Source organism: Cheilinus undulatus, linkage group 23, assembly GCF_018320785.1.
Source record: "Cheilinus undulatus linkage group 23, ASM1832078v1, whole genome shotgun sequence".
Lineage (NCBI taxonomy): Eukaryota > Metazoa > Chordata > Actinopteri > Labriformes > Labridae > Cheilinus > Cheilinus undulatus.
In genome coordinates, this window is record NC_054887.1 from 24,442,299 (window position 1) to 24,470,237 (window position 27,939).

The following is a 27,939-nucleotide window of genomic DNA, read 5'->3' on the forward strand; positions in this document are numbered from 1 at the left end:
GTTGAAAACAAAACATTTTACCATTTCATGAAAAATCTTAGCTCATTCTTAATTTGATGACAGCAGCACATCTTAAAAAAGCTGGGACAGGGCCATGTTTACAATTGTGGATCATCCCATCCTCTTTTAACAACGGTCTGTAAACATCTGGGAAGTGAGGAAACGAGTTGCTGGAGTTTTGGGAGAGGAATGTTGTCCCATTCTTCTCTGATGTAGGATTCTAGCTGCACAACAATCCGGGGTCTTCTTTGCCCAATTTCTTGTTTTTTACTGCATCTATAGTTTCTAAAATAAATGTCAAATTCAGATTCATCTGACCACAGAACAGTTTTCAGTTTTGCCACAGTTAGTTTTAAATGAGCATTCCCCCAGAGAAGACGGCATTGTTTCTATATTTTCAATATTTCTGAACAACATATCAGAGTCAAAACTGAGACATTTTACCATTTCATTAAAAATCTTAGCTTATTTTAAATTTGATGGCAGCAATACATGTAAAAAATGTTGAGACAGCATCAACAAAAGGCTGGAAAAGTAAGTGGTACTAATGAAAAACAGCTGATGGAGCATTTTGCAACTAACTAGGTTAATTGCCAGCTGGTCAGTAACATGACTGAGTATTAAAAGAGCATTTTAGAGAGGCAGAGTCTTTCAGAAGTAATGATGGGCAGGGGTTCACCAATCCCTCTCTCTGTCCCTACATTTTTGAGATATGTTGCTGCCATAAAATTCAAAATGAGCTAATAGTTTTTCATGAAGTGTTTATGTTTTATTGTGAATAAAATATGGGTTTATGAGATCAGCAAATCATTGCATTCTGTTTTAATTTACATTTTACACAGTGTCCCAACTTTTATAGAACTAGGGTAGTAAGTAGAGGGACAATTTTACAGCTTTAACCAGCACCAGGCATGCTACACTTAGTCACAACACAAGATTCAAGTGGACTGCAAAATGTATGACCTGATTTGGCAGTTTAAAACTTTAGTAACCCGAGCTCGACAGACAGGCACTACCTTGATTATGAATGTGGAGGTTGTTGATGGATAAAACTCAAGCCGAGTCAGGAGAAGTGCAAAAACATCTCTGCCAAGAGGAGCTTTCAGTGTGGTCCTCTTGTTTGGATAGAGAAATATGGCCCAGTTCTGATTGAACTTTGGCTATATTGGAGCTAATCGCTACACTAATGGCAGCCATTGTATAGACTGCCTTGCAGTACAACTACACCCCTCCGGTAACTATCGCAAATTCAAGCCAAAGCAGGTCGTGATAACAGTGGAAAACATCTTTTACATCGTGAAAAGCTTTTAGTGTTGTTCTTGTAGTCCAGTCCAGAAATGTGGTCCAGTTCTGGTAAAACTGACACTACACTAAAGCTTCATCTAAGCTAAATGCCAGTCAGATTCTAGTATAACCAAACCACACCTCTAACTACCACCTTGTTCTCCTGGAAGGACCCTGATTGGTCCAGTGTATTTTCAGACCTGGCAGAATCGTTCTGATTGGAGCTCTGCAATAATTTGCTTTTAAAATAGACCTTGTGTAGCTCTGGTTTGATTGATAAGAAGGCAAGTGACCAGCAGAAACCAATTATTAATGAAGCAGACTTTACCTGAATGAGACTTAAGAGGAATCACTTTGCCCACAGGGGGCACTAGAGTCAACACAAGCCAAAAGTCCCTCACAGGATCTTTAACTCCTGCTGAAAGCTGCTAATGTAACTTTGTCCTTCATCACAGGATTATTATGAGTTGTATACTTTGTGGTGTTAGCTATCAAAGACTCAAAATACTTCCCCACATCTGGTCTTTAGTGTGTGTTTCCGTATATACACAGAGTCCCACTTAATACTGCTGCTCTCCTCCTCTCAGCCTGTTGTTCCGTCACAGCTCACAGACTCCACCCTGCAATCCTGTTAGCGCTTATCAGAGCATGGCTCGGGTCCAAAACACGAGCACACGTCTACCTTTCTCCAACAATCGATACCGAATTTACAGAGGCAGCTTTTCCCTCCCTAACTGAACTCAGCTCTCAGGGGCCGCTGCTGCCGACAGCCTGTGGACGTTTGGGGTGAACAACAATCCTCTCATACGGCTGCTTACACATTTCAGCTGGAGGACGCTTCTATCACTGACAGTCAGAGAGAAGAAAAACAGAGTAAATGTAGACAAAAACACTGACAGACAAGTGGACAGGGATGATTTATGTTTAGAACAAAATGCTCTGGGAATAAGATATTTCAGAGAGGAATCAATGTGTTACCAGCTCAAGGCTAACGTCAACAACTATGCTGACAAAAGAACTATCATGGTATCCTATGCTTACTGGCATTAACCTCCTGAGACCTGAGTTTTTGTTAGGAATGCATTTTGAGTTTCTCCCACTTATTTGGAGCAAGTAGGACCTGATATCTCAACCCTGCCTCTGAACAGGTTTTAGTTTTGACCAAAAACGAAGTCCACAAATCTCCTGAAGGCAGTGTTTCTGCAGAAAATACACCATTGGACTGGTTGGAGGTTATTTGTTTTAGCTGCGTGTCAGTCAGATGTTGGGGTTCTTACGACAGTCGGGAATGGTGTCATCCATTGAGAAAGTTATGGGGAAGTTATTTAAGGCCCAGCATGAACAAAATTTCCATTAAAAGTTCTATTTTTAAAAAACCTGTCCTCCAGGATCCACACAAAGTCCCAAAAATTTTAACGGAATTACCTAAAATATCTGTGAGAGTTATTTAATATATTTTTTAAGTGTTCCTATTTAAGTTCTCCAAAATTTCTTCAGATATGTCCCAAATGTTGTAAAACTGTATCAGACATTTTAGCAACAATTTTCCTAAAACAAAAACAAAAACAAAAACAAAAACAAACAAACAAAAAAATTATGTAAATTGCTGAAATATTTTTTTCAGGAAATTTTTCAAATTTTAAAGTAGATTGTAAATTTCAAAAAATATCCAAACAAATGTGCTTAAATTTCCTGAAACTTCAAAGCCCCCCCCCATACCTAATCTTAAAGCACAAATAAATTCCAAACAAAATCCATTGAAATACTTATTTTTCAAACACATTTCCCTCAAAAATTTGCGTTAAAATTCCACAAAATTCTAAACATATTTCCAAAATGCCAATGGAAAAATCCCTGAAAACTTGCAAACAAATTTCTTCAAACTACCCAAACACATTTCCCAAATTTCCATAAAAATGCCAAAAATTTCAAAGCAAATTTAAAAGTACTTGAAAGTTTCACAGCAAATGCAGCATATCCAAACTAATTCCCCAAAAAATGTCAATAAAAATTCCTTAAATCTTAAAGCGAATTCTCCCAAATTTCAAGCAAATTACTTAAACTTCATTGAACATTCTGAACAACTAACACACAAATTCTAATAGCAGGAAATATGTTATAAGAAAGCCAAAATATAATGTCCTCATACTTACATGCAGGGACTGAGGAGGTTGAGTTAAAAAAAAGAAAAACAATGACAAAGTAGCTCTAAAATGTGAACCATTGCTATGCTAGCAGCTATAAAAAAGTTGTACTTTGAGTTAAATTCTTGCACCTTTTTGATGTAAGCATTTAGAAAGCCTTTTAAGAATGCTAAGAAAGCATAGCGTTTCAAAAAAAAAAAAAAGGAAAGAAAAGAAAAAAACTACTCTCTAAAATGTGAGCTAGCAGCTGTGCTGGCAGCAGTAAAGATAGCAGTGCTTTGACTTATAAGCTAAGATGCTGATAAGAAAAAAAGAAAACCTTACATGCTTATTCTTCACATAATGTCCTCCATGCCAGTTTAACATGCTAGCATGCTATCATATGCTTATCAGTGTAAATATAAAGCACAAAAATATTTGTGGAAATAAAGCTCTTGAGGGTCAACAAACACCAGTGCAAGTAGCTCATTAGACAAAAGACAAAAGCAACATGCTACTACTCTAACATTCAAAAACGACACAACCATGCTTCTTAGCATGTTGGTACCAACATTTATTGATTAGTTTTTATATAAAGTAACAAAGAAAAATAGGACTAACCATAAAAGAAGAACCTTTAGACACCTTGGAAAGAGCAGTGCACTAAAATGCTAACATCAATATGCTAATATGCTGAAAATATACCCTAGGCGGTTCTCTGATATGCTAGTATGTAAACATTTGCTCATTAAATGGGAACTTAAAGCCATGCTAGCAGCTCTACAGACATCTGTGCTTAACTGAAATGCTAATGTCAACTTTGCCAACAAACGCATTTGGCTAACAAAGGCTCTCCATCTTACTTGAGCACATTCACATGTTGACTTTTGCTTATTAACATTCAAAAATAGTAACACCCTAAACAGTACCAACAAAATGATTCTAAATTAGTACTAAGCTCTTGAGACAACACAATTTTACACAAATGCTGTTATCAACATGCTGTTTTATGCATAGAAACACCATGCTAAGATGCTTATTTGCTAATGTAATGCTCTCTGTTTTGATAATATTCTCTCATTTACATTTCATATACACCAAAAAAGTAGAAACACCACCATATCAAACAGAAACTGACAGCCATGCAAGCAGCTCCTAGGACAGCAGTGCTATGAATTAAATGCTAACTACAACACACTAAAATTCTGGTTTTAGTATAATCATCATATTCTTTATCTTAGCTCAGAAAAGTAGCATCAAAATAATCATCAATAAACACAAAACACAACTAAGGCTAAAGGGAACTCTTGCAGTTTTCTTGATTTGGTCACAAAAAATTAAAACATTACAATGTTAATAGGCTATAAGGGCTTAAATGGTCAGTGTATTTATCTGTGCTAAAGGGAAAGAAGGCAAAAAACAAAACAAATAAATGAAATGCCACAGCTAGCACCTCTGAATGATTTTACTTCCAGGCAGTTGGTATTTTAAATCTTGATTGACTCAGTCCTGTGTGGTCCTGTGAGCCATAACATCCTAATTACAGCGATCTGTATGCCCAATAATCCTTACTTGGTTTCAGACCTGCAGCCATCGCTAAGCACTACTTTCCTTTCTGCAGGGACTAACTGGATTAGTTGCCCAACCAGATCAATAACAATCCTCACAAATATCATCACATCTCCTCCTCTGCAGCGTCCTTGGTGGATAAATAGGATTGCAAGTGCTGGAGATAAAAGCAGAATCACAGTCTGACTAATTCCTCACAGGCGTCTTTGTCTTTGTTTCTGTGTCATTTCATCATCTTGGAGATGTGTCTCCCTTTAAAGTCTAAAGGCTGAGGGAAAGCGGGCGTTTCAGAGACTACACGCGAGGTCTCTTTGAATAAAATGCACGATTAAGAGAGTAATTCTTTTGAAGGGATGAAACAGGCGATGTGTCAACAGGAAGCAGCTCCTGTGTTTAATGCCACCACACACAGTGCAAATGTTTTCAGACCAGGTGCTGTTGCTTCTGCTCACTCTATCTTTGTGCAGTCAAACACAATCTGCAAATACCTCCTGACATTTGTTTTATCCTGCTCAAGGTAGCAAACGTGTACAGGAATACTGGCAAACCATTACCTATCAGGGGAGCTTTCGGCTTAAACACTGTACTTTAGACTTTGGCACATCTTCCGCCTAAAACTTTCAACCTTTCTCTCACTCTACAATGATACATCGGTTACCTCGACTGCTGAGAATGACTCCTTTTTTGTGCATGTTTCTCTCTGATACTTCAAGAGCAGAGACAAAGCAGACCTAGATACTCACTGACCAGATGGCTCTGCCTCCTCCTCATGTCAGTTTACAGTTAACTTGCAGAAAGGCAAACAGATAAACGTGTGGTCTCTCCTCTCCAAGTAGCAACAACAGTTACAAAGTGATATTGCTCTCTTTGCAGAGCATCTCTGTCTGGGGCTTGAACAAAGGATATGCACTAGAATGGGCTTGTTTTAATCAACTTGATTGTTTCAAGGCTATGATGTAAAAAGAAACTGGCTGTGACTCTGATCATGGTCAAAAAAGCAGCTGTAAACACTGTAAACCCATACACGTGCTACTGCAACTTCAATAAAGCTCCCTTAATAAAGTGATTAGTGCTGACAATAGGAGTCCCTACTTGTTATGTTGTTCAAATCTTTTTATTTTGAAAAATTTGAATCATAGATTTTAGATGCATCTTAAGACAGGAAATAAACTTAAAACCACAGATTTAGTTTTAGTCACATTTGAGTCATTTCTATCATTTTTAGTTTAAGTCTCGTTTTAGATGATAAAAACTCCAAAACATTTTAGTCTAGTTTTAGTCCATATAATGTCCACACATTTTAGTCTTTACTTTTAGTACCAAGTCACGGTAGTGTGTTCTCTGCATCCTGCCAAACCTGGGGTCCCTGCTTTCTACAGTTGAGAGGCAGAATAGCTACAGATGCACTGTTTTTTGACAGATTTACCCACAGGGGTGAAATATCATGGATATTTAATGTCCAACGAATATAAATCACATTTTAGTCTAGTGTTAGTCATCTTGATGAAAACTAAACTTACTGTTTGTCAGTTTAAGTCATTGTAGATCTGTCTTTGGCTAGTTTTAGTCTGGTCTTTCTCATGGAAAAAAGGTTGTCGACAAATAGTTTTAGTTATAGTTTTAGTCAACGCAATTGACCTATGGCTAAGTCCCGCCCTCAAACGTGATGAGCCAATCACAGTGCGTATAGCCATTCCAACACACTCAGACAACTGCTGCCTGGACGTCCATTGAATTGAATAGGAGAAAGTCAGTTTTCGTCTGCTTTTATGAGATTTTAAGTTTAAAAATGGTCAAACAGTGTTCATGGGGTACATGCGACTCCAACACAAGGTATCCTGAGAGGCTGGCAATGGAGTGTATTTTTTTACCCTTTCCTAAGCCACATCTAGAATGAGAAAAGGGTCTTCTTTGGTTAAAAGTTGTGCGGTAGACCACAACATCAACTCAACGTGGATAAAATTAACAACATCTGTTCTAAGGTAAGCCAGCATCATTGTTGAGGCTACATATTGTCACTTTGCTGGAAAGAAATATAAAATTATCTTTAACATCTCTAACGTTAGCTAAAGTTAGCCTAACGTTAGCTCCTAGCTGTGTTGTTCGTTGTGTCACGTTGTTTGTTGGGAGTTAATTGGCTCTTTTTTTGTTCTAGTTTTTATTCTTTGGTGATTGTACATCATTGTTAGCAGTTGTCCGAAGGGCTCTAGTTAAACTAACATTAACTTCTGGAGCTTAGCTTCATTAACTTATCTGTAATAGCCGAGATAACAAAGGTTGGCAAATGTTATGCTGAATGAGTCAATGTAAATACTGTAGCACCTAACTAACGGAGAGACACTCTTGGTAAAGATGGTCAAAAGGCCGTTATATTTTTCTCATATTCTGAGCCAAAAACCTTAACTTCAGTGGCACTTTGATGCTGATCCTCTATCTTGTGGTCTGAGATGGTGATGGCAACGAGATGCGGTTTATCACGTTTGCACTGGGACCTGTAAATTTGGGCCTGTAAACGAAGCTTTTTATCGACCTTCTCGACAATAAAATGATTCATATATCCCTCCAATGCGTAGTTTAGACCCTTTTGGTGACTTCTAGATGATATGTGATCTTTCTGTCTCCAAAAATTATCAATGGCCTCCTGTGAAATGTCTCCTACTTTGATAACTGCAGTAGCGCCTGTCACTGAATGTTCATTGTTTGTCCGAGTGAGTGGAGGGGGCGTGGCTTAGCCATAGGTCAATTAACACTGCATCAGAACAAAGAACTTTGTTCCACTTCACCATGGAGTCTCCACATGCCTTTTGGCGAAGTTTACTCAAGGTTTAATGCTTTTTCTTCAACTGTGACTTTCTCTTTGCCACTCTCTTTATCTGGCAAGGGTTAGCTAACCCTAATCAGGGAAACAGTCATTTTATGCAGAGTCTCTCCCATCTCAGCTGCTGAAGCTTGGAACTCCTTCAGGGTAGTCATAGGTATCTCGGTGGCCTCTCTCACTAGTCTCTTTCTTGCACAGTCACTCAGTTTTACACATGATCTACACATGTAACATATTCCGTAGATTTCTTGATGATGGATTTCATTGAACTCTGGGGGATGTTCAGTGCTGTCGAATTTTTAATATCCATCCCTTACTGGTACATTTGAATACCTTTTCTCTAAGTTGCTTGGGGTGTTCTTTTGTCTTCATGGTGAAATGGCAGCCAGGAATACTGTTAACCAGCGACTGGACCTTCCAGACACAAGTGTTTTCATACTGTATCCACATTTACTGCACTCAGGTGATCCTGCTTGGCTGGCCCTTGGTTGAATTATTTTGCTTTACATATTTTTATTTAATTGACATTACGTTGCATGAATATGTTTTTCAATTTGGCATAAAAGAGTTTTCTTTGCATTTTCTTTTTTTTTTTTTTAAGCCAAATTGTATTGACCATGATTGATTCATAAAACCGATTAAAGGGTAGAATGTGCAAGGGGGGGAATACTTTTTTATAGGTACTCTATATGAATTTAGATTGTTTTAGATGTTTTCATATGTGTTTATATGTGTTTGGGTGGTGCCTGATGTACAGTCGTCACAACTGAAGGATTTTGATAGTAGACACTTTTGCACCATGAGTGCAGTTATCCACTGAGTCAGTGACTTTTTGCCTATAGAAATAGATGGACTTAAGCAAATGGTGTTATATTGGTCTTCATCACAGGATGTCCTTAGCTCTGCCTGAGTAGCTTTCTCTTACCCTTGAAAAAGAAATCTGTATTATGCCTCAAGTGTTCAACTCAAGGTGTTCATTGTAATGTTAAATTAACCGACCATTTAGCAAGCATTTTCATCCTACTTTCTGGTCCGCTTGTGAATATCCCCATATGACCACAGACCAATTTTGACATGATTATGACTGAAAGTAACAGATAATCCTTGATTTAGACCAGAAAAACAAACTTTAGATGTGAAAATGCCTTTAGAAATACATTTGACAGACAATTTGTGTCAGGCCTACTCACCACAGTGTCCCAAAGTCCAACAAAACAAACCCACGGTCAGCCAAAGTGAAAAGTAAATCAAAGCACTGTTTGACCCAGGACTCCTCTAGTTTATCAGTCCGTCCGTCTGTCTGTGTCTGAATGTATTTTTAGAGAAACTCTACCCTTGGGGTTACCAGAACGTGCACACACAAACACCCCCTGCTCTCTTCAGCACACCCACCAAAGAAGTCACAGTCACACATTCAAATAACCATTCCTCATTCGTTGTCTCTGTCCATCTCCAAATCGAGTCCTCCTACTCAGCTCCTCTGCCTATAACTCAGGCGATAAATCTCGCACATAAAGAAAAGACGAATGGGGAAGAGGGCAGGGAAGGTGACGGCGAACGAGATAGATGACACACTCGAAAAATAAATGCTCGCTCGTCTATAAATGCACGCTGCATTGACATTCATCCTTCTCCCTTTCTTCTACGGGTGTGTTTTTGCAGCGTGTGTGGGCGGGTGAAGGACACTCCATGTCTCTTTCTCAGTGGAGAATAAAGAAGTCTTTGTAACCTCTGAGTCTCTCTGGACCTGGACTTTAAACACACGAGGAAGAGGCTTCCTATGCACTCAGACACACCAACACCACCACCATGTAACTCCTTTAAAATCTAAAAATGTTCCTTAAATGGAGCGATCTTGAATCAAATCACCTCATCAAATCTCCAGGCAAGGTTTAAATCATGGAAATGAACGCTACAGGGAAGTTGTGCAATTAAGATGTGAGAAAACAGGGGAGAATAATCAGAAAAAGAGGGAATTAGAAGATAAAGGTTCTGTACTCACCATCCTCTTTGCATTCCTCGGGTGGCTTTGCCTTCTTGGCTAGCCTCGGGTCCAGCCACGATGTTGTCTTGGTGTTGTGGCTGTGAAGAGACGACAGAGAGAGAGAGAGAGTGAGAGGGAGTGTGATAGATGGTGAGAGAGAGGAGACTTGGCAGAAAGAGGGAGAAGGAGGATGGTGGATTCTTAATTCAGCCGGAGAATCATTTCAAACAGGAAAGATGAGACTCCCTCGTGTGCCAGCCTTCGGAAAAGGTGACGAGAAAGAAGACGAGGGAGGGAGGGGGCGAAAAAGCTTTAGGTTAACAAAATGGCAATCAATACTTTTAATTGGCTTACTAAGCAGGCTGAGGAGGAAGAAGAAGGGGGGAGAGAGGGGGCAAGAGAGGGGAACAGCTGTGGGTTTGGCAGATTTATCCACAGCAGCCCCTTGGGCGCAGAGCTGGATCCAGATCAGATATGATGGCGTGTCCGGGAAAGTTGGAGCGTCTTCGCAACTCTTCTGAAGCTCGGGAGCTACAATGGCCTCCCTTTATGATGACAGTAAGGAGGGAGGGAGGAGGGGAGAGAGGGGGGTATGAAAAGTGCCTACAGTGGAAAAGCAAGAAGTTGAAGGAGGAGGAAGCACTAGAGAGGCTTCCTTGCATCTTTGTTCTCCTCAGTACTTTTAACTTGGACTTATGTCCCAAAGGGAATCGTGTTTGCACTTAATATTAGAGACACAGAACAGTGGGGTACACCAAGGACATGACGGATGATTTACTTCAACAGGAATGAAAAAAGTATAAGAGGTATAAAGACAAACCTCTACTGAATGAAGCCTACTTCATGCAGGAAATGGTGGTCATACGTTTAGCCGTGATCAGCTGACGGCCAGCTGATCCTAGTTATCGCCTCCCAGCTCCCACAGCCAATCACAGCCCTTTATCTCAACACAGCAGTGCATTCAGATATGCTTGCATTAATGCTGACGCACCATGTAGCTTGCAAAGCTTAACCTCCTCCACCCCAGCCTCCTCTTTTACAGCCCAAAGCTTGTTGCACCCTCATATTTAGATTCAGGGTTTGGTGTGAAATGTGCGTATCAACCCAAGAGCAAAAGCAAATAAAATACCTGGTGAAGATGCTGGCTGAAGCTGGAAAGAGATACCGTACCAACATGGGCTGAGGGAGAAAGACCTTAATTTTGAAGAATTCTTGTGGTGTGATGAAACTAAAATTGAACTATGTGGCTGTAATTACCAGGAAAAAGGGGGAAGCTTGCACCATCCCAGCTGTGAAGAACGGGGGTGGCAGCATCATGTTGTGGGGGTGTTTTGCTGCGGGAGGGACTGGTGCACTTCCAAAAATAGTTGGCATTAAGAAGAAAGCAAATTAGTTAGAAATATTGAAGTAACATCTCAAGATATATGCCAGGAAGTTAAAGCTTGGGCACAAATGGGTCTCCAAATGGACGTTGACCACAAGCATACCGCCCATTTAGTTACAAAGTGGCTCAATGACAACGGCCATCACAAAGCTCTGATCTCAATCCTATAGAAAATTTGTGGGGCGAGTGGAAGAGGTGTGTGCGAGCAAGGTGGCCTACCAACCTGACTCAGTTACACCAGTTCTGTCAGGAGGAACAAGCCAAAATTACAGCAAATTCTTGTGATAAACTTGTGGAAGGACACCCAAAATGTTTGACACAAGTCACACAGTTTAACGGCAACGCTCCCAAATACTATGGAAATGTATGTATACCTCTGGCTTTAAAAAAAGCAATAAAACATACTTAATAAATTCTCTCTCATCATTCTGGCATTCAGCAAATAGAAATACGTTTGGTAATCCTAACTGACCTAAAACAGAAAAGTTTAGTCTGATTTAATGTTAGACAGTGAGGAAAAAAAAAAGTTTTGTGTCTTTTTACACAGTGTATGTAAACTTCCGGTTTCAACTGTATATCATCATCTATCTATTTCTTTTTCCCCAAGTGAAGGAGTTCCATTATCTCAGGGTCTGTTCACGAGTGAGGGTACAATGGACCATGAGATCAATGGGCAGATTGTTGCAAGCATCAGCAGTTTTGCAGGCGCCGTACCGTACCGTTGTGGTGAAGAGGGAGCTAAGCCGAAAGGCGGAGCTGTCAATTTACCAGTCCCAACCCTTACCTACGATGGGATAATGACCAAAAGAATGAGATCACGGGTTCAAGATTTGGAAATGAGATTCCTCAGGAGGCTGTCTTGGCTCAGCCTTAGAGATAGGTTAAGAAGCTCTGAAACTGGAAGGATCTCGAAGTAGAGCTGCTGCTCCTTCACGTTGAAAGAAACCAGTCGAGGTGGTTCGTGTATCTGATCAGGATGCCTCCGGGCGCCTTCCAAGCCCGAAGGGCAAACCCAGAACTCACTGGAGGGATTACATATCTCATCTGGCCTGGGAACGCCTCAGAATCCCTCAGGAGGAACTGAAAACATTGCTAGGGTGAAGGATGTCTGGGCTGACTTGCTTCGCCTGCTGCCATTGCGACCCATTTCTTGACGAGATTAAGCTGCTCTTAGTCAGCCCATGACTTATTTTATGGTAGGTTAAAAGCTCTCTAGCTTTCTGGAGCTGTTCCACAAGCCAAGTGTGACTAGTGTGCATGGTATTTGTTTGCCTGTACAGTAGGAAAGTCAGCAGGAAGTGACTGTTTGCAGTCCATGAGGAGTGGAGAAAAGCAGGATGCAACACACAGTTGCCCCTTTGGCAGTCATGTATGGACAATTCGGGCTTACAATCCACACTTGGATATTTAAACTATGGTGAAGAATAAAGTCTTAGTGAGAAGTCCCTTATTGCCATAAAAGTTGTGATAGGTTCCCATCATTCCTAGAGGTTGTATCATTGTGGCTTCCAAGTTTGCTGGATACATAACCTGTTGGCTGCCTTACAGATGAAGTTAGGATATAATTAGGCAGGATCAGAGCCAAATGAGGTGCATTTAATGGTAAGTTAAGTCTGTTTTGCCCTGCTTTTAAGTCTTTTCCATCAACTCCTCATCACTCTTTCTCTTCCCCCCTTTTCTCCCTCCTAATATATTTACTCTCTCCCTCGCTTTCCCTTCCTCTCTTCTTCTGCCATCTATGACTATTTATAGCATAAACATCTACTACTGCCTCCTCTTTTACATTCCCCCTCCTGCTTTTTGAATCCCCGCTATTTTTAATCACTATCACTTTCTTTTCCTTCCACCTCCATCCCTCTCTTCGCTTCTCTTCCTTCGCTCAGCCGGCTCACTTCAAGGGCCGCAGGTAAACGGATTGATCTCATATGGAGGCCAATCAAAGAGAAGCGCTCTCTTGGCAGCGGCTATCGCTTTGGCACGGCATCACATACGCCCAGACTTAAAATAAATAAATAAATAAATAAAAATTGAAGCTGCAAATTCAGCGAGCTAACAGCATTAGCTGTGTAATGTGCTTGATGGATGTTGGAGCATGAAGTTTCCATGTTCAGTGGGAGGAGGCAGGCGGCATGGAGGGGATTTCATGTCAGAAGAAGCAACATGTGCTTGACTTGGTGACAACGAGCTGAGCTTCTAGTGGTTTATGATGCATTCAGGCACGCTGGGATTCAATCAATACTGTGGGGAAATTTAGCCTAATGACTTTAATGATATATTGATACAATAAAACCTTCGTAATGGCAGAATAGTTTCCTCTTACGGCTGCATTAGCTGATGCTATACAAGAACTACAAGCATGCAAATACAATTCCCAGACCCCCGCTAAGAAACACGCAGGAAGTCCATTATTCTGGTGTAAGAAAGACTCACCTCCGCTGTTTTACTGCTGCTGTAAAAAGCTAACAACCCCTGTGAATTAAACTTTAGAGCTTGTAAAACAGACTTCAGTGTGAGGAGGCACTTCTGGGGGCCTCTAAATCTCATTAAACCACCAAGCATCAATTATGGTCCATGCGTGCGTATTTCTGCCAGGGGGAATACAGGAAGAGTTTAGATCTTATCTAGACCTGATACACTAAATAAGAATCTTTTTCTTTGGTTATAAAAGAGTGACATCACAGTCTCATGACGGAGAACTTTAAGGATGTCTAAAGACGTTTAGGTGTTGAAAAAGCTAAAGGTAGACAAAAGTTCACAGAAGATCATGAAACTATCATGATGTTTTCTTTAAAGTATCCTGTATTTGTTTTATTTAGGATTTTCTTACAGTCTCAAACTAAGGGTGATTGACTTCCTGTTTGGATACAGACTTGATTTTACTTTGAAAGGACATGACGGGGATGGTAGTAGCTCAGTCTGGAAGGTCCCGGTCAGACCATATCTGGACTTTGGCCTGGTAACTGGAGAGGTGCCAGGTCACTTCCTGAGCACTGTCGAAGTCCCCTTGAGCAAGGCACTGAACCCCCAACAGCTTACGGCAGCGCTTCAACAAGAGCAGCAAGGCCATCACTCTGACATCTCTCCATTAGTGCATGTCCATGGGGATCCTGTTTGTGCATGTGTATTTGCATGTAATTCAGCCTATGCGTGTGTGTGTGTAGCGTGTATACTTTGTCATACTTTGTGAATCCCCCAAGATTAGGCCCAAGATTATGACCTAAACCTAACCACAGAAAAGGAAGTTGTCAGGAATTGGAAAGGAAAGAAGGTCAGATCAGGTATAGCCTACGCTGGTTCGGCTCTGGCTTCCTCATGACACCTCCATGACCCACTTGGCAGCTCCCAATGTTTGGTCTAACCCACGAGGTCCTACGCACCCAGTATGCAGTGAGCTGGGTCAGGCCCAAGAAAGCACCCAAGGTGTTCGTAGAAGCGAAGCTGACCCTTCCCATCCCCATCCCCACTCTCTTGGGCTCATCAGCATTAGACACATGGACTTTTCAATGATACCCAAAAATACACCAAAGAAAAGGTATCACAAAGGAGTCCAGCAGGCGCCTCTGGCCATCAGTCATCGTCCAGGCCTCACAGGAGTATAGTAAGACAATGAAGGACAAAGGAGACGCACATTCCCAATGTTTAAGCCTCCTCACTTAGCAAATTAAGAGCCCCCACAAGGACATCTAGAGTCCCCCAAAGGATAAGAGTACTATCAGCAAAGTCCAGATCCTGGATCTGGACTTCACCAAATGGCACTTCACTGCCCCAGCTACTCACCCTGTTATCTAGTCTACACAGGTACTGATGAGTTAAGACACAGTTGCATTTAGACACAATTAAGCTTAGAGATTATAGAAGAAACTATTGTATCAGGCTTTTACTTTATAATTTTTTTCCCATTTTTGAAAATAAATGACCATCTGGTTGGTAATGACAGTGGCTTAATCAAGGAAGAAAAAAGAATTTGTGTTACAAAGTGAAAAAAAAATTGTTAAAGAACCACCTATGAAGTTAAATTCTTGACTGAGCCATCTGCTTCTCTTTTAAAGTGAAAGGAGACATTGGAAGGAGCAGTCGTGTCCTTATTTTTGATCACTGTGAGAACTTGGAGATGCTTAAGTGAGTAGCACCCAGGTAGCAACAATTAAACAGCTTGTGATTGTTGTGATCTGAAAAATGTAATGTGTATTTTCAGACCTTAATCTCATCAAGAAAATCGTAAATGCTGACAGCCCTGTTTACATGTTCAGTGACTATGAAAAGTATTCAACCCCTTGGATATATTCCCTTTTTATTGATTTCATACGTCAACCATGGTCAGTATTATTGGGCTTTTTGACATTTTTTTTTATTATCTCCCATGCTGAAGTTCTCATGCAGAATGGATAAGATTGTTCTCCAGAATCTTCCTGTATTTTGCCGCATTCATTTTACCCTCTGCCTTTACAGGCCTTCCTGTGCCAGCTGCCGAGAAGCATCCCCACAGCATGATGCTGCCAGCACCAGGCTTAATAGTGGAAATGCTATGTTTGGTGTCCGCTGAACATAGCATCTTATCTAATGGCCAAAAAGCCCGATTTTGGTCTCATCCCACGTCCCTTTGGTGAAATTCAATACGAGTTTTCTTCAACAGTGGTTTTCTCTTTGCCATTTTCCCAAAAAGTCATTGGTGTCTTGGTTTCCTCTCTCACTAGTCTCCTTCTTGCATGGTGACTCAGTTTGTTAGGACGGCCTAATGTAGGCAGATTTACACATTCCTTCCATCTCTTGATGATGGACTTAACTAAATTCCAGGGGATGTTCAGTTCCTTAGGATATTTTATCTCCTTTCTTTGAATTACACTTTTCAATAACCTTTTGTCTGAGTTGCATGGAGTGTCCTTTTGTCTTCATTGTGTAATGGTAGCCAGGAATACTGCTAAACCATTGACTGGACCTTCCAGACACAGGTGTCTTTATTCTTCAATCACTCAAGCCCCAATCACTGCACTCAGGTGATCCCCATTTCACTTATCACTTATTTTACATAACATATTTTTATCAAATTGACATTGGTAAAAAAACTGTTTACATACCTACATTAAAGAGATATTTATTTTAAATTCTTTGTACAGAAAGCCAAACTATATTGACCATGACTGGTTCATTAAATCAATGAAAGGGTAAAACATCCAAGGGGGTGAACACTTTTTATGGGCACTGTATTTTTTGATCGCAAGCGCCATCTGAAGTTTAAGCTTTATCACTATTAAAACTGCACTTACAATAGGTAATTCATACTGGAAAGTTTTGGGGCATTTTAGTGTCTTGTTGTGTTTTTTTTCACAATAATTAATCCAGATGCTACTGGTTTTAAAAAACAAAGCAAAATCTTAAAACAACATGGAGGGCAAATGGAGTCAAGTGGAGCATTTAAGCTACAGGACACATTTTCATTTGGAGTTGATGGTGTTCATTAATAGAGCTTAAAAAGAGCTATTTTGAAGTTAAACTGTAGCAGTGAAACCACTTTAAATGAATGTTTATGTTGTCTGAAATAGACAGCTGTTTTTGGGCACATTTATCATTTGAATTTAATATGATAGCATTATGATATTTTTGGTGTTTATAGCTTGTTCTGCTACCTCCAAGTGGCCATAAAAATCTAATAATAACTCCATAAACATCAATGAGATTGCCCACCATCTGTTGAGTTTGTATTTCTTTTCAGATTTAGCTCTGTTGTAACTTTTTATTTCACCCTGATGACTGAGACGCCCAGGTTTATTAAAAACACCTTGCCTTAGTGTTGATGTAGCCATGACACTTACTCTATAAAGTACACCTCTCCTTTCTCGGTGTATGCCATCTCCCAGTTGTCTGGCAGCGGTCCAAGCTCGTCGTTCTCCTCGGGTTTTGGCGCTGTGATTTTCGGGGAAAGTCCGTCCTCTTTGGGTGCGTCTGTCGAGGCCTCAGCGGGGTTGTTGCTCTGGGGGACGATGTCACCCGAAGCGTCTGTGCTCTTGTCCTCATGCTCACTCGACTCTGAGGGTGACAACAGGACAGGATGAGTCAGACACAACATTATTGCCAGGAGGGGAAGAGGGGAAGAAAGACAGAGAGGTGAAGCAGAGGGGGGAAAAGGAGACGTAGGAAGCAGGGCAAGGCAATTGATTTAGAGTCAGGGTTAGGGTGGAGGCTGAGAAAAAAAGGAAAGAATGATTAGAAAGAGGTGAGGGAAGGCGATGACTCCGGGGAAAGGGACGAGTAAAGTGATAGAAAGAGAGAGAATGATGGAGGTTAACAAGATAGAAAGACGAATAAAGTGGTGGAGACAACAGAGAATGAGGGAGAAGCGGGCTCTGATACTCTAGTTTGAGTTGTGGCAGCATAAGGAGATGTTTGAGGTAGGGCTGGTATAAAAAAAAAAGTATCTTGTACAAATCGAAAATCTTCAAAAATGTTAGGTTTTTTCTTCTTTTCATTCCTAATAAAATATTTGTAGAGAAAATGCTGTTTAAACTCCGTAAAATACATTGTAGGCAATGAATACTGATATTTCAAGCTTTCTGAACTTTCTTTGTACAAATTGTGCACTACACAGCAGGGAATTTGTTGTCAGTAGACTTCCTGAACTTTCCTCGAACAAAACTGTTCATAATGTTATTAAGCACTAGCATTCAGGTAGTAAAATCATCATTCATCATAGATCTTCAACTTTTGTCAAGGAATAACAAATGGTCACAGAACAGGAGTGATAAACGTTGTTTATGATTCAAGTAAAAATCAGATAATACTGAAACCTGTTTGACTCAATGGGTAAGAGGAAAAAAAGTCCAAGAAAAACAATATTAGGCACTTTTTTCCTTTTTTAAAGATACATTATTGGGCATTTTTTGACTTCATTTTTTAAAAGGGGGGGCAAGTGGTAAGAGAGCCAAAGGCTGGACTTCAACCTGGGCTGCCAGTGTACATAGAGCACTCCTGCTAACAAATCTTCACTATGTAGTTTACATTTGTACAAGAAAGGATCAGCATAATCAATAATATCGCTGACAATCTTCCGACTACTAAATACCTCACTGTGTAGTGCACAAATCGTGTAAGGAAAGTTTTGAGAGTCTAATAAATACTCCCGCGGATGGATTTTCTTCTGTGTAGTGCACATTTGAACCAGGAAAGTTCGGAAAACTTCATAAAAACTAAACATTTCTTTTTTCTTTTTTTTTTTTAAAGATTTATTTTTGGGCCTTTTCATGCCTTTATTAGATAGAGGAGGACAATGGATAGACTAGGAAACAGGGAAGAGAGCAGGGAGAGACGTGCGGTAAAGGGCCTCAGGCCAGATTCCAACCCGGGCCACCCGCGTACATGGGTAGTTCCTTAAACCACTCGACCATCTGCACGCCCAAAACTAAACATTTCTGACAGTGTAGCCCATATTTTGTAAAATGGAAGTTCAGAAAGCCTGTTTAATACTCCTGCTCACAGATTTTCTACAGTGAAGTGAACATTTGTACAAGAAAATTTTCAGAAAGCTTAATAAATGCTACTGCTGACAGTTTTGCCACTATGTAGTGCACATTTTATACAAGGAAATTTCAGAAAGCTTGAAATGTCAGTGTTAGATGCCTTCAGAGTACTTTATGGAGTTTAAAACAGCATTATTATAGTTATGTCTCATGGCCTAGCTTTCTGAACTTTTCTTGTACAAAATGTGCACTACACTGGGAAAATTTGTGAGCAGACATACTCATTAGGCTTTCTGAAATTTTCTTGTACAAAATGTGCACTACACATTGGACAATCTTTCACAAGAAGTATTTATCAAGCTTTCTAAACTTTCCCTTGTACAAAATGAGCACTACACCATGGGGAATATGTCAGCAGCAGCAACAGCAGCAGCAGTGTGTTCACGAAGCACTAGCATTCAGTGAGTAAAACACCCTTATTGCTTTCCAGGAAGGAATGGGTTGGACAGGACAAACTGTGTGACTCAGATGCAAAAAGTCCACACCGTTTATCCGCTTTGTGGTTGAGGGGGCTGGAGCTGATCCCAGCTATCACTGGGTGTAAGATGGGGTACACCTTGAACTGGAAGCAGTTATTTGAGAACTCATGTGTGCACAGGGAGAACATACAAAGTCCAGAAAGGCCCCACTTGACGGGGATTCAAACCAGGAACCATATTGCTTTCAGGCAACAGCGCTAGCCACATGGAGCACTCTTAAATACCATATGTTTAAAAAAAAATCTAAAGTTTTTTTTCTCACAAAACTATTATTTTTTGGATTAAAATAAACTACTGATGTAAACAGTAATGTCCTAGGCTATATCTCTTCTGAAATATTTGGATCTGCAGATATCTTAAAACCTCGATATATTGGCCAGCCCCAGTCTGTCTGAGGGATGGTGAGAGTGGAGGGAAAGCAGAGTTGGTGAGTATGTGTCTCACAAGGAGGGCTGGTGGAGCGGGGACAAATGAGTGCAGAGATAATCTACAGGAGGGAAAGAGCGAGGTAGATATCTGCTTAGATCACAGAGCCTGCTGTGCTCTATCGATTCCCCCTCAGCCCTCCTGGTCAGCCCACACTCTGTCCATCTTCACAGCTAAAAAAACTCCCTCTGAGCTGAGCGTAGGAGCTCCCTTTAACATCCAACATGGGTCGCTGAGCTGCGCACAGTCTGGAGTTATCACAAGACGCAGCAGCAGTGATAAGAATCGGTTAGAAATGTCTCCTGTCGCTAAATTTCCTCTCTGCTCACAGTGGTGCATTCACGGTCGTCTGCATCATGAGGAGGGAATGAAGATAACAACTGGAGACCGGGACGTTTCAGACAGGAAGTAAAGCACTTTTAACCCTTAAATAGACATTGTCATTGTACAGATGAGGGATTAAGCTTGGTGAAGTCTCTGTAGTTATGTCCTCATGTGTACGTCAGCTAGTCTTTTCTTTATCTACATTTTTTTTCAAAGTGTGATATCAAGATATCAGTATTAATATTTGTACTGGCTAAATGTATCTGTAAATATTGGCATATAAGCAAAACCCAATATTGTGCATCCCAATTCATATTGTATTGTATTGTATAGTTTTGTACAGTATCATATCATGTCTTTTGATAAAGTATGGTATAGTATATCGTTGTACTGCATTGAATTATATGAGTCTGCATCATATTGTTTAATAAAGTACTGTGTCATCGTATGTTATGCTATATGTGTCAATTATTTCAAATAAATTAGTTTTTTCAAGTTAAGTTATTTAGCTTAGTTTCTTAGCTTAATGTAGCTGAACTTAATGTAATGTAGCTAGCATAATTTAATGTAAACTTACCGCATGTTTCGCAGAATGTGATCCATCATGTTAAATCTATTAGCTGCAGGCGCATGCAGCAACCGGCAAGAAGTGAGGAAATTCAGCTAGTTTAGTTTAATTTTGTATAATATAGTATCGTATCATAACGCAGTGTAACGTAACACATAACATTACACGTAACATAACATGTAACGTACTGTATTGTATCCTATGCTTTTTGTAAAGTGGGTATGGTATCACACTGTAATGAATCAAATTATATGAGTCTATCATATTGTATAATAAATTATTGTATCGTATCATAGCATATTATGCCATATGTGTTTATGATGTCAAATAAATTAGTTTGGTTTAGTTGAGTTTAGTCTAGCTTAGTAACATACTATATCAGTTGTATGGTATCATATGGGATTGTATCATATCGTATCTTAACTTAATGTAATGTGACATTACTTAATGTAAACATGTCATATGATGCCATACGTGTTCTATTTTGTCAAATCAATTAGCCAAGAGTGGATGCAGCAACCGGCAAAAAGAAAGAAAGAAGTGAGGAATTTCAGTTGGTATCAATGGTATCTTATTGTATCACATCTTGTATCGTGATGTAATGTGACATACTGTGATGTAATGTCAAGTTACACTCAACATAACATAACGTAACATGTAATGTAATACGTAATGTAACATGGAAAGTAACATAACTCATAATTTAACTTAATATGTAATGTATATTATCATATCCTATGTCATCGGGTAGAGTATGCTATGGTATAACAATGTAATGCATTAGATCATGAGAGTCTGCATCATATTGTACAATATAGTATTGTACTGCCAAATGTGTTCTATCATGTCAAATCAACATGTTTGGTTTAGTTTCCTACTGTACCATAAGATACCATAACATAAAATGACATATGGCAACATCACAGCACAACGTAACGTGACGTGATGTGATGTGACGTGACGCAACACTTCTCATAATATGGTTAGATATTCTAACACATTATATGACATAGAACTAATTATATGAGTCTATATTATAGTGTAACATTTAGTAGTGTACTGTATCGTGGAATGTTATCCCGCATGTTTTCTATCATGCCGAAGCAGTTCATTTTGTTTGGGATGGTATTTTATCACATTGTATCTCATAGAATTGCATGTGTCTATATCATAATGTATCATTTCATATCATATATATATATATATGTATATGTGGTATCATATCATATGGTATGGTGGTTTCCTATCCTTTTGTATCTTATGGTATTGTTTCATACAATGTTGTGTCCTGTTGTGTTGTGTCACATTATATTGCACCATACCTACCATGTCATGTCGTCTTGTGTTGTTGTATATTGTATCATGCCTAATCATGTCATACAGCATCATATGGTACTGTAATCTATTATTTTGGATCATATCATAGTAGACTGTACCATGTCATGTTATACCGTGTCTTGTCATATCCTATTGTGCTGATTTCTACCATCCATATTTTTTATTACATCGTGTCAAATCATGCCATATCTTTGTCATGCCTTGTCATGTTGTATTGTATAATGTTGTTTTGTATTGTATTGTTACTTTTTTTTTTTAAGGTCTATTTTTGGGCATTTTTGTGCCTTCATTTGATAGAGGAGGATAATGGATAGAGTCGGAAACAGGGACAAGAGTGGGGGAGAAACATGCGGTAAAGGGCCTCAGGCCGGATTTGAACCCAGGCCGTCCGGGTACATGGGGCGCGCCATAACCGCTCAACCACCTGCGCCCCTTTTTACATATCTTGACAAGCCATATGGTAAAGCATGCTAATGTATGGTATCATACAGCATCGTATATCATATCATGTTATCATATACTAGTAATGTGTTGCATACAGCCCGACTCTCTCTGGTCTGCTGCACACCTGAGTGCAGTCTTTGCTCAGGCGCGGAGTGAGAGTATTTAGAGAAGCAGAGATAGGACTCCTTGTTTGGTGCACAATCTCCAGGGCAAAGACTGTGTGAGGAAGTTTGTCTCTAGATCTCCTCTTGGTTCTTTTTGCCTTTTTCTCTTTTTTCTTCACTTTGTTTCCCATACTAGTCCAGATTGCTTTGTTTAGTAATTTAGTTTGGACTGCAGTTTATCAGAAGTCCTGTTCTTTACAGCTCTTGTTGGTTCTTTGGGTTGATTATTATTGATTGCATTTCTGATTGAAAACTTTGGTTAACAAAAAGCCTGGAGTTTCTTAACCTCAAATCTGTGTGGTGTCTTTTATGTGTTGCTGGTTTCTGTTTTTTTTTTTTTTTTGTTTGTTTGTTTTGCTGGAACCTTGGCTAATCAGTTTCAGAGGCCATAACACTGTATTACATCTTATCATAAATATTAATACAGAAGGGAAAGTTTATGTTTTGTAGCTCTTTTACTGAAAATCATTGTTAAAAGATAAATCTTTCCATTTAATTCAGATTTCAAAAAATGTCATTAACTATTTGGACAAGTATGAATCTAGCTGCACACTTTTTATGTGTAACATTATCTGACAGTACATTTTATCTATTACCTTAATATTTACATGATTATATTTCATTTACATCAAGCTTTAAAAGGGCTAAATAAAGTTCTTTTAACCTTCTGATACTTAATATTAACCATTACTGTCATAACTGCTGCGTGACAGTTGAAGATATTTTAACGGGATGTCAAAAGAATGTTTAACATCTACATATCCCTCCCAAAATCAGACAACACATACCTTGAATGAGATCTTTCCTTCCTTCCTTGTTAGCAAACCAAAACTTCATCTTTAAACAAAACTTCCTCTTTTAAAATCCTGCTTTAACACCTTGTATGAGACATAAAGTGACAAGAACACTTCGTCCCGCTGTGCTGCTCTGACTGAAGCAAGAGACTCGGCTGTCCTCGGGTCATAAAACCAGCTTAGAAAGTCACAGGACCAGAGCATGGTTCTGGATTTGGAATCACAAAAATCAAACTCATAAAGCCTCTTTTATGAAGGTTGCATCATGTGATGCATTCAAAGGCTTTCTGTTTGTGTAAGCCTGCATGTTTTTCTGTGTGTAGATGTTTATACAACACATAATAAAGGATGCATTCACAAGCATCTTATCTGGTCTGATTTATCCATGGGTTTTATTTTGTAGGTAAACATTTGTAAATAGAAGAATCTTTCTTCCTTGTGTGAATAAATACGTGTTTTATCTCATTTCTGTTTATTTTCAGAGTTTGTGGAGAATTAAAAAAGGGTTTGGTTTGGCTTAATTCACCAGGGAGCATAGACTTAGTAAAAAAGGCCTTGTACAGTGCCCTGAAGAAGAATTTGCCCTGTTAATGATTATTTTTTTGCATTTTTGTCACACTTAAATGTTCCAGATAATCAAACAAATTTCAACATTAGACAAAAAAAGCCAAAAAGATAAGAAAAGAAATTTTTGGATAATAATTTCATTTATTAAGGGAAAACAGCCATCCAAACCTACCTATATGAAATAATCAAATAAACGTGATTCACTAAATTTTTTGGTACGCTGTGTTCAATTTCAATAGCCACACCCAGGCCTGATTACTGCCAGACCTGTTGAATTAAGAACTCCCTTAACTAGAACCTGTCTGACAAAGTGAAGTAGGTGAAAAGATCTAAAAATCGACACATCAAGCTGGAATCTAAACAGATGAGAGACAAGTAATTTCTAGTGCTTTGGGACTCCAACGGACCATGACGAGAGCCATTACCTACAAATGTAGAAAAATTGAAACATTGGTGAACCTTCCCAGGACTGACTGGCCTGCCAAAATTACTTCGAGTGCTCATCAACTCATCAAGGAGGTCACCAAAGAACCTGGAACAGCATCTAAAGACCTGAGGGCAGCGCTTGACTCAGTGAAGGTCAGTGTTCATGGTTCAACAATAAGAAAAAGATTGGGTAAATGGAATCCATGGGAGTGTTCTGAGGCCAAAACAACTGCTGATCAAAAAGAGCACAAAAGTTTGTCTCACATTTAGGACTAGCAAACCACGGTGAGAGCCATTATCCACAAATGGAGAAAACTTGGAACATGGGTTAACTTTTCCAGGAGTGGCTGGCCTGCCAAGATTACTCCAAGAGCGGATCAGTAACTCATCCAGGAGGTCACAAAAGAACCCAGATCAACATCTAAAGACTTGCAGGCTTCACTCGCCGTAGTTGAGGTCATTGTTTATGATTCAACATTAAGAAAGAGACTGAGAGGCATCTAGCAGCAGACCTCTATGGGGGGGATTTTTAGACTGTGGAGCCTGAAATGATGTACTTACCCTTGTTGGGTTTTTCCTTAGTTTCCTTAGAACTCAAAGGCTTATCTCACATTAGAGACCTCATCGAACCATGGTGAGAGCCATTATCTATAAATAGAGAAAAACTGGAACAGTGGTGACCCTTCCAAGTAGTGGCCAGCCTACCATAAATACTCAGAAAGGGCATCCACAACTCATCCAGGAGGTCACAATAGAACCCAGAACACCATCTAAAGACCTGAGGGCATCACTTGGCTCAACAATAGGAAAGGGACTGGGCAAGGGCCAGGTAGATTTGGATGTTTTTTTCCTTTAATAAATGAAGTCACAATTGACAAATATGCAAAGACATAAGACAACAGGAAGGGGGCAAACACTCCTTCACAACACTAGGCTTTTAAAGAGCTGCAGGCAGCTGGTAATATGAGAAAAATCTTGTGTAACTGTTTGTCATCAGACTATCAGGGCTAACGAGTATCTAATAATGCTACGAATGAATGATGTCAAATGATAAAACTGTAAAGCAGTGATGTTTCAATCAGAAATCGAGCTGTAGATGTAATCACTGAATATAAAAGGAAATAATAACTCACAGTTTACCTTCTAGTCCATTAAACTGCACTTAAAGATATTTGTGTAACCAATTAGACGTGATAATCTGCCATAAAATCATTTTCCTGGAAATCTCCATTAAAGCAATTGGTTTCTCTGTTGCTAAGCGACCATTCTAAAGGAGCCCATTGCTGAGACTTAAATAAAACTCTCGCAGATCAGCCTGACCCAGAGCATGGCCTTAAACCTCGCTGTCATGACAAGGCTTCCGGCCCGAGCGGCCTCTGACTCCGCATCTGTGTAGCTGCTGACCTGGGGTGACGGCCACGCCGTTTCCGTTGACAATGGGTCTCTCCTCCTCCTCCTCCTCGGGGGGTTCGATGCTGGCTTTCTCCATGTTGCTGACTGACTTGTTACGCTTCCTCTTGCCCTCAGAGCTGGGTCTGGCGCCCGGCAGCAGCTGGTCCGTTACATTTAGCAGCAGAGCGCTGGGCTCGGCCGGAGGCTTCGGGGTACCGTAGAAGTTTTCTGGAAGGAAAGGAAGAAGAGATGTAAGACAAGGCGGGAAGAATTCAGATTCAGCTCTTGATGACTTAATTTATCCCAGAAAGGCAATTCAGTTTCAAAATCTACCAAGTCTTATTAAAAGAAATCAACATATACCAGGAAATCAAACAGTTGCAGAAGCATTTTGGTTCACGTCAGGGACAACAGACCAACAGATGCACAGGTCACCAATGTAAAAAAAACAAAAGCACTTAAAATACAATGCCTCAGATATATAAGAAATAAACAAACACAAACCTTAAAGGTTATACTGGTGTGCACCGACCGCATATCAACCTTGTAGGCTAAGTGACCGTGTAATGATGTGTTGTTTGCAAACAAGTCCGTCCTATGACCCAGCCTTTATCTATGAATGACAGGAGCCGACTCCCGTTTGCCAGCTTGTTTCTCTTTTCCATTTATTTTGTTATTTACTACACTTTTAAAAAGCCAAATGAGTACCAAATGAGGGGCTGTTTGGAAGCCAAAAGGATCACTGTTATGACTGAGTAAAGCCAAATGATACAAATCTCTTAAGAGACAGATTTCACATTGCAACAAGCAAGACTGGACAGAGATCAGCTGTGGAAACACAAACAATATCCTGACTTTACATTGAGCATTTTTATCCATCTAGTTTTCTGTGAGCTTTTTAAACATTTTTTCCTCCTTGTGTTTCTACTTTCAGGCCTTGAAAGAAGCTCAAGATTTGTTTTTTCCTGATTCAAAGTGATGGCCATGACCAGTAAAAATCTTTGGTATTTTGATGGAGCTTTTCTATGTCGAGATTATTTCCTGTCCCCCATCTTGCCGTCTGGAGTGCTTTGATGTGACATGATATCATCTGCATACGAAATATTCAGTTCTACAGAGGCAAAAAGAAGCAAGACAGCGTGGCTGCAGTTACTAGAAGTCACCACCTCTCACAGGATGCAAATACAAGCTAAACTTTCAAAATAAAACAAGATCAAACTTGTGGTTAGGGTGAGGTCCAAGGTAAGTGTTAGGAAACCAAAAGGGTAAAGTGAAAAAACTGACCTACAAAACCAAAATACAAAACACTTTGTAAAGCTAACTAAACAGTCTGTTTACAGGAAAAAAGCTTGTCTTCAATGACAACAATCCAACACAGCTAAAGTTGATGAGGCCAGAGCTAACAAAGCTATGCTAACTATGTAAGCTATGGAGGTAGTGTAGTTGAAGACTGTGCACTTTCTGAATTTTGCATAGCTCATAAACCCATATTTTATTCATGCCAAACTGCTACGTAGCTATTGTAGCTAAGGCTTATGGATTTACCTTTGCTTATGCTATATTTGCTAAAGTTAACTAAACTATATTAGCTACACATCTGTGTTATCTATGTAGCTAATGTAGCTACATTAGCCAGTTTTGCTTAAGTCCATGTTGCTAAAGCTTAAGCTAAAGTAGCTACATTGGCTTACGTAGTGATGTTTACTACATTATCTTTAGCTATAGCTAACAAAATAAAGGAAGTCACTGCTCATGTATCCACTTCTAAAACACGTCTATACAGAATTCAATCCCAGATTAGACCTTTGTCCTTTTTCTGTTTTATGGATGAAATGTTGCATAGTCTGAAATGTTTGCAGTGTGGTTTTTTTGTGAAAGTAGCTGCTGACCCTGTTTATGAATAAGATGGAGAAAAAAAAAAAAAAAACGAAAACGGGAAATAACGTGGTATCAGCAAATTACAATAGTTCCATTCTGACAGAGGCGGCGTCTAATAGTAGTGGTCTGCAAGAGGGGGCATCTGAGATCTGCAGTCTGCAGCCAGAGACCTCTCAAAAGAAACCCAATGATGGCATTTATTATATTAGAAATATTGCTGATCAATAAATAAGCACAATGGTTCAGCTGTGGAAGGATATACGAACCTTGTAGACCTGGTTTTTGAACCAGGCTGTAAACATGTTGCTTTAAGAATGGGCATTTTCATATGGGACCAAATGTCTTTTTCTTCTAGCCTCAAGTCAGCACTCAAAGACCAGCAGTTTCTTGCACTTTGGTATTTGCTTTGTACTTGGAAATAGTAGTGGCATCAGTCTCCAGAGTGTCTAGCATCTTTGAGCATGAT

General features: G+C 39.7%; 1 protein-coding gene across 9 annotated transcripts in view; it reads right to left on the reverse strand.

The window, feature by feature from the left end:
* Nucleotides 1-27,939, reverse strand: part of magi2a (membrane associated guanylate kinase, WW and PDZ domain containing 2a) — a 416,404-nt gene that overhangs the window by 115,504 nt on the left and 272,961 nt on the right. For all 9 annotated transcript variants that reach the window (XR_005991556.1, XR_005991555.1, XM_041780617.1 and 6 more), the window contains exons 4-6: nt 25,608-25,823; nt 16,973-17,186; nt 9,797-9,876 (exon numbers count right to left, since the gene is read on the reverse strand). Coding sequence is in view for 7 of the 9 variants with exons in the window: in XM_041780617.1 (XP_041636551.1) it covers nt 9,797-9,876; nt 16,973-17,186; nt 25,608-25,823 (510 nt within the window). In the remaining 2 variants the exon portion in view is untranslated. The remainder of the gene's footprint in view (nt 1-9,796; nt 9,877-16,972; nt 17,187-25,607; nt 25,824-27,939) is intronic.